General features: G+C 31.5%; 1 protein-coding gene across 3 annotated transcripts; it reads left to right on the forward strand.

Annotated features, from left to right (window-relative positions):
* Window positions 1-3,818: 3,818 nt before the first annotated feature.
* LOC137811963 (lysine-specific demethylase JMJ28) lies at window positions 3,819-10,106 on the forward strand. Of its 3 annotated transcripts, none has more exons than XM_068613826.2 (12): window positions 3,819-4,789; window positions 4,894-5,039; window positions 5,839-5,944; window positions 6,037-6,169; window positions 6,263-6,326; window positions 6,416-7,142; window positions 7,309-7,632; window positions 8,312-8,869; window positions 8,945-9,017; window positions 9,098-9,183; window positions 9,570-9,689; window positions 9,795-10,106. In XM_068613826.2, the coding sequence occupies exons 1-12, from the start codon at window positions 4,106-4,108 to the stop codon at window positions 9,864-9,866; spliced, it is 3,093 nt and encodes a 1,030-aa protein (XP_068469927.1). In that variant the 5' UTR covers window positions 3,819-4,105; the 3' UTR covers window positions 9,867-10,106. The 3 variants fall into 3 exon arrangements, with proteins under 3 accessions (XP_068469927.1, XP_090154915.1, XP_090154914.1); XM_090298788.1 differs by having other exon boundaries at window positions 3,932-4,789; window positions 5,839-5,939; XM_090298789.1 differs by lacking the exons at window positions 8,312-8,869; window positions 8,945-9,017; window positions 9,098-9,183; window positions 9,570-9,689; window positions 9,795-10,106 and adding an exon at window positions 7,749-7,884.
* Window positions 10,107-17,113: the final 7,007 nt, after the last annotated feature.

Raw genomic sequence — 17,113 nt, forward strand, 5'->3', positions numbered from 1 at the left:
GGACATATTTCTAACAAATGTATTGATGTTATCATGACTAAATTTCCTTTTGTTAAATATAACAAATCAATTGTTTGTGATGAATGTCATTTTGCAAAACAAAAAAACGCTTTCATTTCCTATTAGTACATCCAAATCTAAAAAATGTTTTGAGAACTCAAAACCTGTGTGAGGGGGAGGCATATGAAAAAAGTTGAAAAACTTGCTATTTAACTTCTAATTAAGGTCAACAAAATGGCACTAAAAGTTATGAAACTCTCAATATAATAGATGTTCATAATTGAAAGTTAAGCAAATCTTCTTCGGAATGAAAGTAATTAATTTCTTAAGCATTGTCTTTTCTTTCACATACATTATCTCAACTTCAACATAAGTTTTCACAATGTTTCTAAAAATCATAATTATATTAGGACACAAGTAGTTTATCAAAGTCTTAAGCTTGAGATACTCAACAAATTTGTAAGACAAATTGTACTTAATAATTATATTAGACAATAATTAACGATGTTCTACTTGATCTATCTTATCCTCCCACTTTTCTTAAATATCTAAAATCATTTTACCATATCTTTAGTTTTATGGTGATGTTTTAAAATTAGAATGACGAATGAAAAGGATCATACTTTCTTTCTTCCACCAGTTACTTTGTCTTAACTATGCACTTTACTCTTTTCTTTTCAATTTTATCAACTTCAATCTTAGTAAAATACTTCTAATCTTAATCAAATATCCCTAACAATTAGATATTTAAACCTTACCACTTTTCTTTTTCTTTATAGGTTCAACAATTTATGATTATTATCAACGTTATTTTCTTCAATTTCATTTTTATAAAAAGGGTATACTAATACTTTCCTCATTCATTCCAATTTTAAAATTAGGATCCTAATTATAAATTACAAATACATTATAAGTTATTCATATAATAGTAAAAATCCACAACAAAACTATACAAAAAGTGATTAAATTATAAACATGCTTTTATCATTCAATTGAACTTTTTTATTTAAAAATATTGAACTCAAAAAGTAAAATTATTACTTTAATTACCTTAATTAAAAAATAGTTCATTCATTTTAGTTAATAAAGTGCTTTCAACTCTACATTCCAGCAAAAGAAACAATGGATAACAATCAAATTTTAACAAAACTAAGAGAACAAAAAGTACCATTAAAGACTTTCTATTTTTGACAGTAGATGGTGATGTTTTCATGGGTCCATTAAAGATAGATGCTAGATGCTACAACCAATGCATCAAAGCTTCTGTCATTATCTTTTAACACATTTTTCCATCAAAGCTTTTCTATCTTCATTCATTACCAGCACATATAATATAAATATGGGTTATTAATGAAACAGAAAATAATGCAAGAGGCATATATCAATTGTAAAAAAAAACACCATTTTTATGTGTGTGTGTTAAGTTATGTAATTGCAATGCATCAACATGAAAAAGAATCTTATTCTTCCAATATAGAGCATCTCACTGTATTTTACATAGTTTCAATGAAGGATAGAAAGAAAAATTTCTAATCATTAACATTGCAATGCTAAAACCCTAATCTGATAAACTAAAATCCTCATGTGAACAGACTGTCTCCTAATTTATAAGATTTAGTTATAATTAAAACAGTATTAATATTATTGGAATCTTAGAAAAAAAAATGACAATTCTTCTATATAAATGTAAAAGTAAGTGATATAAATTTTGTATCTCCTAATAAAGTTTTTTTTGACTCAAGCTTAAATTAATAAAATCACATTTATATGAATCTACTTGCCAAAGCTTCTCTTATTCAATATCAAAGTTATTGAATACACCAGACGGGTTTATATTTCAATGGCATGGACCCAAATATTAATATTTGATGTGATGTTCATAGTTCTTGTACTTTCAATAAACCGAAAGAAAAAAAAACATAACCCTAATATTGTCATGCGTTTAGTGAAATTAAATGAAAAGAAAACAAACCAGGTACTCTATACAGCTTTCTAATATAGTTACTGTATTCAAAGGTGATGCCATTTTTTTCTTGATAAAAGAAATTACCAACTTTAATATTTAGAATTTAAAGTTTTTAAATAAAGACTTTCTAATAGTATTTTCTAAGATCTTTAGACCAGCTATATCTTTTGTTTAGAGTTGGTTGCATTATAATTTCTCTTCTGAGATGATGTATCATGTTCATATCGAACTTAATTCTTTTATCACAAATTTAGTATATATTGACAACTATGATATGTTGCATCAGGTTCTGTTCAAACTAATGCAGGCAAGTGCAGAAGTATTTATGTTGAAAGAACATGACTTAGTTATTTTCAAAACTTCTAGAAATTCAGATAATATAAATTGTGTAGCTTTAAAATAAATATGTGGCCTAATAATAAAAATGTGGTGCAATAACACATTTTGAGTACTTCCAATATATCATGATTGAGAAGTAAAATTGTTTAAGTATGAGATAGTATGATTGAGAAATGACATTATTTTTCAAATGTGTAGTAAGATATTTGATTTTATGTTTGTCCATATGAATAAACATCATGCAAAAGAGGTTAACTTCTGACTAGGATGTTAATTTTTGAAAGGATTAATCTTTAACTGAGGAATACTCCAAATAAAATAAAATACAGCTGCAACACAAATATGGAACGTGCTCTTTGAATACGTACAGCCACTTTGCATGTTCATACTCTGATTTATACGGAATCAAAAGTCCAACAACAATTGACACAACCAAACAACTCAAATTGGTAGGGGTCAAAATTCCATGATGAAAGATTCTCTTTACATCAGAACTGTGCTGCAACATCGTAGTACTCTATCTGCATTTGTGAGTCTGAGCCCAACACTTTAACAAATTTTACATACATAGAACAATGGGCTTTATAACTTTATCAAACAAAGAAAATGTTTGCAGCCTAAAAATATACTTAGTGTTATAATTACACCACTAATTAACAACAACCAAATTAGCTAAGCTATAACACAAAGGAATGGATGTAAAGACTATGTGTGTTTCTGATATCTTCTGTTTTTTTCAGTTTCTTTTGTAAGTCATACGTTAAAAAAAAAAATTGATTGAATTGAGTAGGATTATTACCAAAGACAAAAAAAAATTCATCTTAACATTAAACATAGTTATACTTATTACTTAAATTCAAAACTATTGTTTAAATTAAACGATCTTCTACCAATTAGTCCAAGTTCTCAATAATTAAAACCTAGGATGTTAAAGAAGAAAATGTTGAATGGCAAATTGTTTCTGATTTTTTTCCCTTCCCTTTTTCAAGGAAGTCATTTTGAACACAAGTATAATATAAATCAACTTAAAACCAAAAAACATACTCCCACACTGATCCTGTGCAAGCCAAAACTCAATATCTTGGAGGAGGTAACACATAATTTGCTCATTCGATCACTACAGAGCAAAAAGGCAAAATTCTTTCAGAATAGTTGTAAATAATATACATCAAAGGCTGCTACTAAACACATTGATCACTGCATGGTTCATTCATGAATTTATTCACGTAACTTAAATTCAAATTACTTGATCAAAACCCAAATGAGACATTGCTACATATCAGGACACTGATTAATACTATCGGGCTGGTTGATTTCAGTCCAAGAAACTAAAAAAGTGCAAAATCTGCTAAAGGAATAATTCCAAAGATTGAGTTACATAATTTGGAAGCAAAAATCTGTTACGAAAACAGGATAAAAAAATAGATAAATAAAATAAAATCTACATTTTGACAGAAACACTTCGCATTCTATGAGGTGTCTCAGATTGAGTGATGATAAGATTACAAGTTTTGGATTAGTCCTGATCTTTTCTGATACAATCAAGGGAGATTGAGAGACCAAACAGGACTTTACAATTGCAAATAATTACGGGAACATGCCATTGCAAGACCATTCATACTCACTGTTGTGTTTTTTGTTCCCAATAAATAACACCAAACACTCTCTCTTTGGGCCTGAAAAACAGAAAAACCCTTTTTTTCTCTTCCTCTGCGCTCTCTGCAGAGAAACACGGTTTCTCTGCGCGCATAGGTAAAAAACATTGAAAAGAATCCCAATTCTCTCCCAAAATCGAAATCAATGACGAAAAAGCCCAAGGCGGATGGAGCGGAGGATCCTTTGCCGGACCACCTCCGGTGCGGGCGCACCGACGGCCGGCAATGGCGGTGCCGGCGGCGAGTGAAGGACAATCTGAAGCTTTGCGAGATTCACTACCTCCAAGGTCGCCATCGGCAGTACAAGGAGAAGGTTCCGGAGTCCTTGAAGCTTCAGCGGAAGCGCAAGACAAGCGAGGAGGAGCCTAATGCTGTGGACAATGTCGAATCTAGGGCACGGAGAACCTCGAGAATCGTGAAGAAGAAGCGCAGGCTTTTTGAGGGTTCGGAAGCGCTGGTGGTGGCGGCTCCTTCTCCCGCGAAGAAGAAGGCGCTGAAGCAGGGCGATATGCAGTTGGAACTCATAAGGATGGTTCTCAAGAGAGAGGCGGAGAAGAAGAACAAAAACAACAAGAGCAAGAAGAAGAATAAAAAGAAGAACAAGAAGAAGAAGAAAAAAGAGGAGGAAGAGGAATTGTGTTACGGTGAAGGGGAGCTGAGGAGGGAATTGCCAAATGGTGTGATGGAAATTTCTCCGGCTTCGCCGACCCGTGATTACGACAATGTGGCTTCGCATTTTGACGTGAAAGTTGGTGTTGATTCTAAAACTGTTACTCCACGTTACTTTAGGTCCAAGAATGTTGATAGAGTCCCGGTGGGGAAGTTGCAGGTGTGTTTTGCAGAATATTATTTTCACTCGCTGTTCTAACTAACTGTATATATTGTGATTTTTGTTTTGGGAATTTTGAATTTTTTATCTGTGTTGTTGTGTAGATTGTGCCGTATGGATCGAACTTGAAGAAGGGTACCAAGGGTAAGAGGAAGAAGTGTCATTGGTGCCAGAGAAGCGAGTCTTGCAATCTCATCCAGTGCTTGAGCTGTGAGAGGGAGTTTTTCTGCATGGATTGCATTAAAGAGCGGTTTGTTATTGTTGAACTCACTTAACCCTCTCAATTTTGAGCATGAGAATGAGAACGAACCTCTGTTAAATTATCTGTGTGTGTGCTTGTTCCAATGTTTGATGTTATGTTGAATTCTTTCTTCGCTTTGTTGGTATCTTCACGTACAAGGTTCTTTGTCTGCTTTGTAGGCTCTTTATGATTTATTTCCATTTGAGAAGTTGCTGATTTTGATTCTTTAGGGCCTCACCTGTGGTTAAACTTTTGAGGGTATGCTGAAGCATGACTTTGAGAAACGTGGTTTGATCAATTAATTGCCTAGCTAGAGATTCTTCTGGTAATTTGTAATGTTGTTAAATAACCATTGTAGCGCCATCATAATGTTAATTTGTGGTTTTTGACCCTTCCACCTCGGGCAAATTGAAGGAAGGTCCGCTATGGCAGTGCCATAAGCCGCAATGGTATGTTTATATGGTTGAGTTTTGGCCTTCTTCCATATTCTGCTGTTGATAGCCTTGATAATTCCACAGCTTACCGTTAAAGCAAAGGATGCCCCTTTTTATGTAGTTAAGATAGATGTGTGTGATGTTTATCCCTGTCAACAGTGTTTAATATGAAAATTTACACAGAGAAAAAAAATTCATGCAAATGGAGTCATTATTTGTTTGCTAGTTTTAAGAAATGATAATAGCAGAATGATCAGTAGTGATTAGTGCTTAGATGTTTACAAATATAGTTTCTGTTGTCTGTTTCTTTTAAATTGAGAATCAGGTCATAATCATAATGAGAAATTTGTCATTATTTGTCTAAACAAATTTAGGTATTTGGACACTCAAAATGAAGTTAAGAAGGCATGCCCAGTTTGTCGTGGAACTTGCAGTTGTAAGGATTGCTCAGCAAGTCAATGTAAAGACAGTGAAAGTAAGGTCTGACATCAAACATAAATGCCCTTCTGATTTGAGTAGTGTTTCATTAATAGCATATACTGACACTTTGGTTTATGGCCTGTTCTTTTCAGGAATATTTGACCGGTAAGAGCAGAGTTGATAGAATATTGCATTTTCATTATTTGATCTGCATGCTCCTTCCAGTACTAAAGCATATAAGTGAAGATCAGAATATTGAGCTAGAGACAGAAGCAAAAGTTAAAGGTTATAATTTTTGTTCTTCTAACGTTGACTTTTTCTGAAGCAGCATTTTGTTTGTTATAAAACGTGTATCTTAGATGCCTTTGTTGATTACAGGAAAGAATATTTCTGATATTCAAATCAAGCAGGTTGAATTTGGCTGCAACGAGAAAAATTATTGGTAAGTTCTCTTCTATAGGATGAGTACTGTTGAGAAAAGTGACATGATTTTCTGGTGCTTCGTGTTAACGAATCTAAACCTTGTCCCAGCAATCACTGCAAGACACCCATTTTGGATCTCCATAGAAGCTGTCCGAGCTGTTCGTATAGCCTATGCTCGAGTTGTTGTCAGGAATTAAGTCAAGGAAAAGCTTCTGCAGAAATTAACTTATCTACTTTCAATCGACCTGATAAAATGAAAACTAGTAGTGCTAGTGAGAGCCAGATTTTGGACGAGAAGGCCATATCTAGTGGCAATTTAATTGATACTTCAGTAATGCCTGAGTGGACAAATTGTAATGGCATTGATTGTCTATCATGCCCTCCTACAGAGCTTGGTGGTTGTGGTAATAGCCACCTTGAGTTGAGATCTGTTTTCCCCTCCAATTGGATCAAAGAGATGGAAGTAAAGGCAGAAGAAATTGTTTGCAGCTATGACTTTCCTGAAACTTCAGATAAAAGTTCAAGCTGCTCGTTGTGTTTTGACACCGATCACAATACTAACAGATACAAGGAGTTGCAAGAAGCAGCTCTAAGAGAAGATTCCAATGATAATTACTTGTTTTGTCCGACAGTGTTGGACATCACTGGTGATAACTTTGAGCACTTTCAGAAACACTGGGGAAAAGGTCATCCTATAGTGGTCCAAGATGTGCTCCAAAGTACATCAAACCTCAGCTGGGATCCACTGATCATGTTCTGTACTTATCTTGAGCAGAATATTACGAGATATGAGAATAATAAAAACGTACTTGAATCTTGTTTGGATTGGTGGGAGGTAACTATACCAACTAATTGTATAGTGTGTCGCAATTCTTTTCAATTAATTTGTTAAACTGATACTATTATTTGTCTTAAGGGTTATATATAACTATCTTAAAATAATATTTATTCAATTCAATGCATTCTTATATTGTGGACTGAAATTTTGTGTATAATGGCAGGTTGAAATTAACATTAGGCAGTACTTTACTGGCTCTGTAAAACGCCGTCCTCAAAGAAATACTTGGCACGAGATGCTCAAACTAAAGGGGTTGCTTTCTTCCCAAATATTCAAAGAGCAGTTTCCAGCTCATTTTGCCGAGGTAATTGATGCTCTACCAGTTCCAGAGTACATGCATCCCTGGTCAGGCCTTCTGAATTTAGCTGCAAATTTGCCACATGGGAGTGCAAAACATGACATTGGACCATATCTCTATATTTCTTATGGCTCTGCTGACAAAGAAACTGATTCTGTGACAACACTCTGCTATGATCCATATGATGTGGTATATGTCCTTATTATGTTACACTTCATTTCTTAAATATACATGGTGTGATACTGTCCTGCACTTTAACTCGTTATTTTATGAATTTAAACTCTATCTTGTTAAAGTGATTTCAGATATTATGAAGTAAGCTTCTTTTGAAATTTCCTTTGGTGAAAAAAGTGTGTTTGTGCATATATCCTGTCATGACAACTTAAAGTCGATCTGATCTTTTATAGCAATCCTCATGGCATGCTTGCTTTTCTTGAAGATTGTTTTTCCCTTGTAAGTTCTTTATTATCTACAATGATACTCCTGCATCTCCTAAATATACTTGTTTGAGGTCTGGAAGTGAGAATATGAAACGTTTTCTCTATACAAGTTGTAGTGAATCTTTTGTTCGTACAGTTGTCCAAATCCGGCAATTACTGTTTAGCTTCCTTTGTATACTGAATACCAGAATCAAAACTTGATCAAATCCTTAGTCTAACTCAAATTATAATCAATTTATTAGGAATTCTTCTATCTATATAATAAGCATTTAATTTTGGTCCCTGTTACTGACCTGTGCCTAGGAATCATAAGTTGTAACCGATTCCTTCACACGTTCTCTCAACTAGCAGTTGCTTGCACTTTGTTTGTGAAAGGAATGTTGTGTTGATTCTCCATGATGTTTTCTGTATTTGATTTGTAATTCCAGGTTAATATTATGACACATACCACAGATGCCCCCCTCTCTACAGAACAACTTACAAAAATAAGAAAATTACTGAAAAAGCACAAAACTCTGTGTCAAATGAAGACTATTGCTACTGAGGAGCCGCAGGAACAAAAAGTGAATGGAATGCAATTATTGCATGTTGAAGAAACGGAGCAAGGAGGCTTGCAGAGTATTGTTGAAGAAAGAATGAACTTTTTCAGGAGAGTCAATAGAACGTCTTGCATCTCAACTGAAGTTAAAAGAGTTTCTAGTCAGAGCATGGACAGCAATATTTCCCAGAATGGAGAATGTGATTTCTTCACTGAATCTGATTCCGGACGCACTTTACTTCTCCTTGGGACTGTTCAAACTACTGAAATCTCTAAACAGGATATTCCTAGAAAATCCTTTGAAAGCTCAAAAGGACGTAAAAATAAGTTTACTGAGCATTTGGGCGCCCAGTGGGATGTCTTTCGCAGACAAGATGTACCAAAGCTTATAGAATACCTTAAACGACATTATGATGAATTTTCTTATACACGTGACTATCACAAGAAGGTAAGTTCAAAATAAGACAATTCCTAGAAAGAATTTTGATTAAGTCGATGATTATTCATTTTCTCTTGCCTGCAGATGGTTCACCCAATTCTAGATCAGAACATTTTTCTTGATAATACTCACAAAAGGAGACTAAAGGAGGAATTTAGTAAGTAAATATCTTCTATTTGTTTGATCATTCGCTACAGTCATATATAACTTTATTGACCATGCCTGTCACTATTACAGAGATTGAACCATGGTCTTTTCAGCAACACGTTGGACAAGCTGTCATCATTCCTGCTGGATGTCCATACCAGATCAGGAATTCTAAGGTATTAGTGTAAAATGCACTCTCGCTAGCCAGAAAAGCAGAAACCTTATGAAATTTGCTTGTTATTGAAGTCGATATCCATTCTTTTGGACTTGTATTTTGAATGTTTTAAAAATTCCAACTAATTTCAATGTGCTATGTTAAGCCGCACCTTTTAGAAAATTATTTCTCAGAATATATGAATGTGTTTAGCTGTAAGCACTTACATTTATACGAAAATTGTAAGGAAAGCAAAAGGATGATTGATTGCAGAATAATAATATTAATAGTGGCTTTCCTTTCGTATGATGGCTATTGAAAATTATGTCATTATCTCAATATAAGTTTTCTTATCCCTTCAATATACTCTTGTATGAATGTACGACACATTTGTTTCCTGATCTGCAGTCTTGTGTTCATGCGGTATTGGAATTTGTGTCCCCTGAAAATGTTACCGAGGGTATCCATTTGATTGATGAGGTCCGACTATTGCCTGAAGATCATAAAGCAAAAGCAGATATGCTGGAGGTAGATCTTGTAATGATATCATTTATCAGTTCCTGCTTTCTCCTATTAGTTGCTGCATTGCATAGAATTGACAAGCCTTTCTCTTTTTGGCATCCATGAAAATAGGTAAAGAAAATGGCGCTTCATAGTATGAATACCGCAATTAAAGAAGTACGTCAGCTTACAAGCAAAACATGATTGCACTAGCTAAACTATACTTACATGTCTCCCAGGCACTAGAGATCTCATGTCTCAACCTGACTTGCATATTTTCATTCTTGTATAGATTAATGCCCAGACACATTGATATGTAGTTTAGGTACTTACTAAAATTATTAACTTTCGTCTTATCCCTTTATTTTCTGCTGTGAAGTTTATGCCTTAACTGAATTTGAAATAAATTTTATGGTTTGTATATATTTCTAAAGTTTATTTGAAGCGGAATGATATATTTAGAGTGAGAAGAATTTAAATTTTAAAAAATTTCTGTAGTTTTAAATGCAAGTACATTGATCTGAATGCAAATACTCCTGGTATGCTGCTTGATGAATTAGTTTAAAAATGCTTTAGATTTGGATTCTTCTATTGTGGGTGTTTTTAAGCCGCAGTTTTATTTGGAGACTGTTAAGCTACAATTGAAGTGACATCAATTTGGCGTAGTTCTTTTTACCATTTAAATTTTGGTAGATCAGCTCTTTCATATGGGGAATATGGGCTTTTCAAAATGTATTATAAACTGAATTTACCTTGTATTATGACACGGATGTCGATCATATCAGTATTATTCAGTCTATAAGCTCTATTTTGCTTTTGTTTGATTATGACTTGTGTTTTAAGCACTCTAGCACAACAGTTTTATGGCTTATGATTTAAGTATTCTGTAAAGTAATTCGTTTTATTCAATGAGACTCTTAGCAATATTTTTTCACCTAATAATCATGTGAAGAATATCAATGTATTTTTTAGTTTTTCATTATCATTAAAGGTGGTTTTGAGGTATTATAAAGTAGCCTACTTATATAAAGTAGCCTACTTATATAAAGTACCAACTAAATGATGACCGTCATCATATCATTTTAGGAAATTAAAATATAAACTGAAAGTGTTAAAAGATATTATCTAAATCATATAAAAAAAAGAAGAATCCAAAATGGATCAGTGTTTCGGCCCTGCTCCAGTATTTTTGAGTTTCGTATTAGTTGTTAAGTACATGTATTAAAACAGTGATAATAATATTTATTTTAAAATTATCTCTCATGGCATGTGTGTTTGGTATAATTATTGACTAGTTTATTTCACCACCTTGTTAAGTAGTTTATCAACGTACAAATATATTTAAGGTAATTTAAAGTAATTTATTTTAAAATTTCCCCCTATTTACTTCACCCACTTTCTAACGTATAATTGCTTTAGTTTTCTTCCATATTTGCCTTTATAATTTAAAGGGATTTTTTTATTTTTTATTTTATTATTATTATTAACTATTTTAATTGTTACACTATTTTTTATATTTATTAGACTCTTTTTTTAAATTATGTAATTGAAATTAATAAAAATTTAATATTACAAATTAAAGTAACTAATATTTCATTACTCAATAATATGTCAAAATTGCACACAAAAAAAAACTATATAAAAGATATTTCAATATGAGTAGTTTAAATTTATAAATAAAAAAAAATAAACTTTTAAGAATAAATTAAAATTAAATTTAACTAATACTCATTAGATAAAACAGTTTAAATAAAATAGAGCGTAACAGAAATTTTAAACAAGTAAATAATTAGTTTAATACTTTACATTTATTAACATCAAATTTTAACTTAAAAGAATAATTTAGCGACATACAGTTATTGAGTTCTCACATCATAAAAACTTACCTTTCTTTGTATACGTTTGTTTAAACTTTTTTTTTTGGATTTTTTTTAATGAATTAATAATTTATTATGATTTTTAACATGTTTGGATGAACTTATTTTAAAAAGTAGAAATAGAAAAAATAATTGTGTATTTCTTTATATAACATTGTTTTTCATGAAAAATTAGACGTGGTAAAAGAAAGAAAAAAATACTTTTAATTTAAAGAAGTACTTTTTTTACTGTAAACAAACACAGCTTAACTTTTGTTTATATGAGAATCATATAAAAATAAACCACTTCTTTAAATATCTTTTTTAACATAAACATTGAGACTTTATCTTATCGCTTATGTGGGTATCTTTTGAATGAACGAGCATTTTTTCCAAAAATAAAAATTGGTATATATAGTTAGTTCAATAATTATGCAATTAAGTATACGTTTTCAAATGTATAATTGTTTTGATACAAAAATTTTGTTTGTGAATCTGAAGGAACATGGAAATAGGTCGTAGGGTGGTAGCTGTAGTTGTTAAATTGACCAAATCGTGCGTCATTAACAGTTCTCGAAGTCATTTTCCACATAATAATTTAGACTTGTGCATGTTGTACCTCATTTTTGTTTAAGTGTCACAATATCATGAATTGTTGCTACAGAGTGCAGGTAACAGGTGTACTTTATCTAAGACCACAAGTTTAGTTGCACGCAATCTTAAACTAATCAAAACTATTTTACCACTCAATCACTTCATTAAACTAATTGAACCGATCCAACTCTACTCTATAATGTCGCATTTCTAATCACTGGATTCGACAAGATTCGTTCTTCAAACCAATTTCATTTTGATAAATCCGCCGAAAGTTTAAGTGTATTTTTCTGGAATAGTCACTTCTTTTGTGGAGGGTTGAAATTTGGACTTGGAACTTTCATTTGTCATATCTTCAAAATAAAATTATATTTAATTGATCATATGGTGAAAATATATATGGTATGGTATTTTGTTTTAGCTATATAAATGAAAGGGAACGCATTCATGAATTGGAATCTCAGTTCTCTAAAAAATATGGTGACTTCAATTATTTTTGTAAAGTTATGATGATTACTATCACTTTCATTCCTATTATCAGCCATAGACATACCAGCTTGGTGTTTTGTCTGAAGTATTCCAACAGGAAAAAGGCACTTAATTATTCATGCTGCCACCATTCTTTCTCTCTGTAATCTGACGTTTGTACCAATCATCATCTTATCCACCCAGACATTGTTTAAGTGCCTAATTAGGTGGAGTTTTTATTCTTTATAATGCAACCTTTGACCATTTGAAATTAGGTGTTTCATCTGTTTTGAGGTTTTTTCAACCTGGGGGTGGGTTAATTATTCACACAAACCACAACAAGTCTTTTACTTTGGACTTTGGATCTCTGAAAATTGAAGTCGAATATTTTTAAGCATATTTGTTGAATTTTTGTCCTCTATGCAGTGGGCATTAACTAGTGAGTGAGTCTGTCAATTATTTTAGGATATTGAACTGGACTTTTTCTACGCAAATTAATATCACAGTGTCTTTGTTTGAATTATTAGTTGACATTCAAAATAATTGAAAAGTAAAGGATCAAGCTTTCCCGCGGACGAATTCCCCCATTTCTGACTTTCTACACATCAAAATGGAGAAATAAAAATATGACAAATTCAAAGGTATACTGACTCCAAAAGCTCAGGTTTTGGCTTTTATACAAATGTTGAACTTCGTTATTAATTTGAAGTTTATAAAAAACTTTGGGTAATTGCGTAGTTCCAAACCATAACATCTAAAACGTTTTTGCCTCTCCATTACCGACAACACAAAAGACGATGGTAAACTTCGTGTGTGCCAATGTTAAGAGCGAAAAATGGTGAAGGATAAACTAGCTAGGAAAGAAATAGTAGCATGGGAAATTTTGTTACAGCAGCAAGTATCACGTGGCAAAGAATATGAAAAATGGAAAAAGAAAAGGTATCAAAGATGATAAAGTTACATTGAGACATAGAAATGGTGAACAAGTACATGAGTGAGTAAAGAACATATGTGTTTGAAAGACACAAGAGAAGTCCACTCAAAAGAATATTTGGAACGAAATATATATATATATATATATATATATATATATCATTTATTTATTTTATTGGTATAAACTACATAGATGTGATATATATAGAAAAAAAAATTTGTACTAATGTAATTAGGGCATTGCTAAGATAAAAGATTGAGAGAGAAAATACCCTAAGATTTGATTGAACTGGGTATAGGTTATGAGTTACATCTACAAAATGTTGGAAAGCGTACCACATGTGCCCAGCTTGTCATACACTATCCAAAAAAATAAAAGAAAAAGTTTGAGTATTTACATGGTCTAAAAGGACCATAGGGATAATCTTTAAATGTTATGATTCTTGTTTCCATGCAAAATTTGAAATTAGATGGTTTAAAGTGTCAAGATTATAATGTGTTGATGCAACAACTTTGAACAACTTTACAACATTTTGTGTTCTAGTATTAGAGTTTTTGTTACTTGATTGTATTTATTTTATTTGCAAGAAAGTTATGAACTCTCACAAGTTAGATGTGTCAGAAAAATTTATTATGTAACTAGGTTTATTTGAGATAAATGTATCCTATTGAGAGATATATGAAGATCTTTAAAGTATATGTAAATAATTAGTATTGGCTAGAAGTTTATATTCTACATACGTACATTTTTTTTATAAAATTTTGTATGTTAGGCATCACTATGCAACTTGACATCTTAGTTAGGTTGACACCTCAAGTAACAACAATAATTTGTCATCACATGAAAAAAGTGTTATTAAAAAGAGAAAATACAAAAAAATATGGGGATTAGACCAAAACCCATATGTTAACAAAAACGATACATATGTAAACTATACATATTCATAAAGAATTCTAAAAACAGACTAGATGGAAGCCTATTATATCAATGAAATGATTCTTTATAAATAAATTCTAAATTAGTCAACTTATCAACACACGCATTCCCTTCACGAAAAATATGAGTAACCCTAGACTTATTTTTCCATAGTAATTAAGACAAATATTTCATTCAATTATAAGCATTCATGAAACATTAATCCTAGTAATAAATGATGCACAAAGCAAAGCAAAATTACATTCAAGTCATACATTAGTAAGCTCCATCTTTTGAGCTTCCTCCAAAGCATGTATAACTCCATAAAACTCAACAATCATAGTAGTCTGAACTTCAAGAAACGCAGAAAAAACACCAATAAACTCCCTCATACTCCCACAAAAAATACATCCACAAGTAGCAAGATCAGAATATTCCCTAGTAGCCCCATCAGTATTAATTTTAACCTAACTTGGTGAAGGGAACTCTCATCTAATAAGAAGAGGACAAGGAACTTTACCAATACGAGTATTAATACCAAAAAAATTAATCACGTAAAATCCAACATATCATTTTTCATTGAAGTTTTAGACAAATTTTCCACTAGACAAGTTAAATCTTTAATTACCGAAATAGCCCTAGAAACATCAATCTTATCCTGAAATCTAGCATAATTCCTCATATATCGTATCATCCAAATAGAAAAGGTTCTCACAGCAAACTTAACAAATTTAACCAAAGGACTATCATCACTCTTAATAAAAGAAAGAAGATCGTCCTTACTAGAAAAATGAGAAGTAAGAAAAATCTGTCAAACCCAACTCCAAATATGCAAAACATTAGAGCATTCAAAAAATAAATGTTAAATAGATTCCTCGTGCTTTTCACAAAGCGTAAACATAGAACATATATGCAAAGCTTTATTCTAAATATGTTGATCTGTAGGAAGCCGTCCACGAAAAACTTTCCAGAGTACTAGAATTTTGGAAAACAAAATATATGAAGACCAAATGAATTTACTCCAACCACAGGGAACTCTTCGTTCCAAGAAAAAAGTCCTAGCCGATTTAAGAGTGAAATGACCAAACTCATCTAGAATCCAATTAGGGAGATCTTGTTCCTCCATAACTATGATATGATTAAAAATATGAGGCATCTACGACAAGGATAAGGGAATATTCACTACAAGAAAATCATGAAATAGAAACCAATATGTAGAAACCAAAATAATTAGTTGCAATAGTAACTAAATTAGAGACCATTTTAGAAACTAAAAAGAAATTTAGTTTCTAAATTAGTTTCTATTATTTTCTATTATTGTTAAATAGTTTCTAAATTGGTATCTAATTAGCAACCAAGGTTTTTGCTACCAAATTTAGAAACTAAATAATTGGTAGTTAAAACCTTAGTTGTTAATTAGATATCAATTTAGAAACTATTTAACAATAATAGAAACTAATTTAGAAACCTTTTCCTTTTTTTTTAGTTTCTAAAATTGTCTCTATTTTAGTTCTTGTTGTAACTAATTATTTTGGTTTCTAAAAATTGGTTTCTATTTCATGATTTTCTTGTAGTGATTTCAATCACAACCAGTTCAAAACCGAGATATATTGTGCATAAGTACATTGCAAAGGAAGCTATCGATTTTTTTTTCAAAGTATATGTCAAAGACTAAATCAATAGAATTCGTAAGCCACGACATGATAAAAAAGAAGAAGTAAAGTACTCAAACTAAAAAAAACTAAAAATGTGATTTGAAAAAAACTCGGAGTAAACACATTTGTACATATTAAACAATAATGATGAAGTACTCTCTTACATAATGCAATACATAAGTGAAATCAATGAAACATACTACCAACTAAGTGAGAAATGGACAATGAATGACTATAATAAGAGTTTCTCAATTTGGTTTGAGAAAAAGGTGAACAATGAGATTAATGCTTCAGAAACACTTTTAAGGCTAACTCATATGCCTAATAACAATGTCACTATTTTTTGTGGGTATGATATTAACAAATATTAATTTATACAAAATATTGGAATTACCTTTCAACTGAGGTTATGCATTTTGCTAATTCTAAAGACAAAAATCTCAATACAACATTCATGGGTTATTTTAAAAGACATGTACAAAATTCATTATGTGATGTTTAGAGTATCAATGTTCACGTGTAAATGGATTAATATGAGTGTCTAGACAAATGATTTAGGGTTTAATTAGGTGGATTTGAACAAAATTAGTTATGAACCTTTTATTATGACATATCAAGTAAGATAAATATTTTATATAAATGACCCCTGAAAAGTTGTTAATGGTTCTAAAAGAAACACCAGAACGAGTCTCTAAATATTTGTGAGATACCTTGTTCCTCAAAATAAACAATTATTGTCACGAAGCATAATGAAGTGAACTATATGCATGCTATATGATCATGATGAAGAGATATAAGAATACATAATAACTTAGGTGTCGGTCTAATATATTATTTTTATTATTTATTATTGTAATTTATTTATTTATTTGTTGAAATTATTTAATGTAATTTTTATATGTTTCTAGGATTACGGTAGACTTCCAATCTAACCGTAGGAAAAGCATACCATGTAGATCTATGACGCGATTGCCTCGATTGTCTGTGTGACAAATTGCTAACGAAAGGACACATGCTTATGTGTATCAT

The sequence above is a fragment of the Phaseolus vulgaris genome, chromosome 2, assembly GCF_051622355.1.
Source record: "Phaseolus vulgaris cultivar YP4 chromosome 2, ASM5162235v1, whole genome shotgun sequence".
Lineage (NCBI taxonomy): Eukaryota > Viridiplantae > Streptophyta > Magnoliopsida > Fabales > Fabaceae > Phaseolus > Phaseolus vulgaris.